Source organism: Aplysia californica, unplaced genomic scaffold (assembly GCF_000002075.1).
Source record: "Aplysia californica isolate F4 #8 unplaced genomic scaffold, AplCal3.0 scaffold00693, whole genome shotgun sequence".
NCBI lineage: Eukaryota > Metazoa > Mollusca > Gastropoda > Aplysiida > Aplysiidae > Aplysia > Aplysia californica.
This window is the reverse complement of record NW_004797963.1, coordinates 126,362-128,625: the sequence shown is the minus strand read 5'-3', so window position 1 is coordinate 128,625 and position 2,264 is coordinate 126,362. Positions and strand designations below refer to the sequence as shown.

General features: G+C 42.8%; 1 protein-coding gene across 1 annotated transcript in view; it reads right to left on the bottom strand.

The window, feature by feature from the left end:
• Positions 1-772: 772 nt before the first annotated feature.
• The window catches only part of LOC101850115 (serine/threonine-protein phosphatase 2A 56 kDa regulatory subunit alpha isoform), a gene marked incomplete in the record, with an annotated part of 23,428 nt that continues 21,936 nt past the window's right edge, over positions 773-2,264 (bottom strand). Inside the window, 1 exon segment of the mRNA XM_013088150.2 lies at positions 773-1,024. Within this exon segment, the coding sequence (XP_012943604.1) occupies positions 937-1,024 (88 nt within the window).

Sequence of the window (2,264 nt, the reverse complement as noted above, 5' to 3'; positions counted from 1 at the left end):
GAGAGAGAGAGAGAGAGGGAGAGAGAGAGAGAGAGAGGGAGAGAGAAAGAGAGAGAGAGAGAGAGGGAGAGAGAGAGAGCTCTACAGCACTTCACACACACACACACACACACGCACACAGAAACAGACACGCAGTTAGACACACACACTAACAGACAGACAGACAGTCAGTAGGACACACAGACAGACAGACAGTCAGACACACAGACTAACAGACACGCAGTCAAGAACTGGAGTGTCAAACACAGACACACAGACAGACGCACACTAACAGACACACAGTCAGACACTCAGACAGACAGACAGACACACAGACAAGCGTCGCGCCACATGCACACGCAGACACAGACAGACAGACACATACACACACAGATACAGACAGACAGACACATACACACACAGATAGACAGACAGACACAGACAGACAGACAGAATGACAAGTGTCGTGCCACATGCACACACAGACAGACAGAGACAGACAGACAGACAGACAGACACAGACACACAGACAAGCGTCGCGCCACACGCACACACACACACAGACGGTCAATTTTGGCACAGGGGGTCACTATTCACTACCAGAAGCAGTCGGTGCTACGTTCTCTAGGCAGACACAGACAGGAGGGCGCGGCGCCACCACGGCAGGACCCCCACCACGGCAGGACCCCCACCACGGCAGGACCGCCACCACGGCAGGACCGCCACCTCACATGTGATGGAAGGAACAAAAAAAAACAAAAATTCTTGTAACAAAACAAAACAAAGCCTCACATCTTTTTTTTTTATGTTATACTTGAAGGGGGGAACTGAACAAATCCAGTATTTATATCACTATTTATAATATTTATAATAATGATGATGATAAAAATAAATATTTATTAACAAATGGCTCGCTATGCCTTTCACACCTCCAAGGAAATTTACAAGTCAGTGATGTTAAGATTTCTTATTCTTTTTGCTATTGAATTCCAAGCGTTCTAGCCTCTTCCACAGCTCCTCGCGGTCTTTCTCCTTCTTCTTTTCCCTGCGGCACAGAAAAACAGATGAAAACATTTCTGTGTCAGTTCACATAGTTCAATAGAACACATTTCTTTGTTGGTTCAATAGAACACATTTGGTTGTAGGTTCAATCAGTTTTTAGTTTTAGTAGCGGTTTTACGGCGCTGGCAACTGCATAAGGTCATGTGAGCGCCAGAAGATTAGAGGCGTTACAAGAGAGTAACAAACATAAAAAAGAAAAAGGGGAGATAAGGACGATAGATGTTTGATAGGAAAGAAGGAGCAAACCACACCAGAGCACCCGCCAACCACCCATGATCAATCAGTGCTTCCAACAAGCCCTTGAATAAGTGGAATATTTTGTGTGCTCATCGATGGACATTTGGGAGTGTGCTCGATGAAGAGACTGACAACATCTCATGACACCTTTCTTCACCTACGCTTTGTTCAGTTTTAGTTTTAGTAAGTGTTTTACAGCACTTGCAACACAATTAGGTCATATATGTGTCCAAGATTAGAGGTGTTACGAGAGAGCAACAAACATTTTAAAAAAGGAGGGGAGATAAGGACAATAGATTTTTTATAGGAAAGCTATGAGTTCTAAATGTCAGATGACACAGTTATGAGTTCTAAATGTCAGATGACACAGTTATGAGTTCTAAATGTCAGATGACACAGCTATGTGTTCTATGTGTCAGATGACACAGCTATGAGTTCTAAATGTCAGACGACACAGCTATGTGTTCTATATGTCAGACGACACAGCTATGTGTTCTAAATGTCAGATGACACAGCTATGAGTTCTATATGTCAGACGACACAGCTATGAGTTCTAAATGTCAGATGACACAGCTATGTGTTCTATATGTCAGATGACACAGCTATGAGTTCTGTATGTCAGATGACACAGCTATGTGTTCTATATGTCAGATGACACAGCTGTGTTCTATATGTCAAATGACACAGCTGTGTTCTATATGTCAGATGACACAGCTATGTGTTCTATATGTCAGACGACACAGCTATGTGTTCTATATGTCAGATGACACAGCTATGTGTTCTATATGTCAGACGACACAGCTATGTGTTTTATATGTCAGACGACACAGCTATGTGTTCTGTATGTCAGATGACACAGCTATGTGTTCTATATGTCAAATGACACAGCCATGTGTTCTATATGTCAAACATACATGTCAGATGACACAGCTATGTGTTCTATATGTCAGACATGTGTCAGATGACACAGCTATGTGTTCTATATG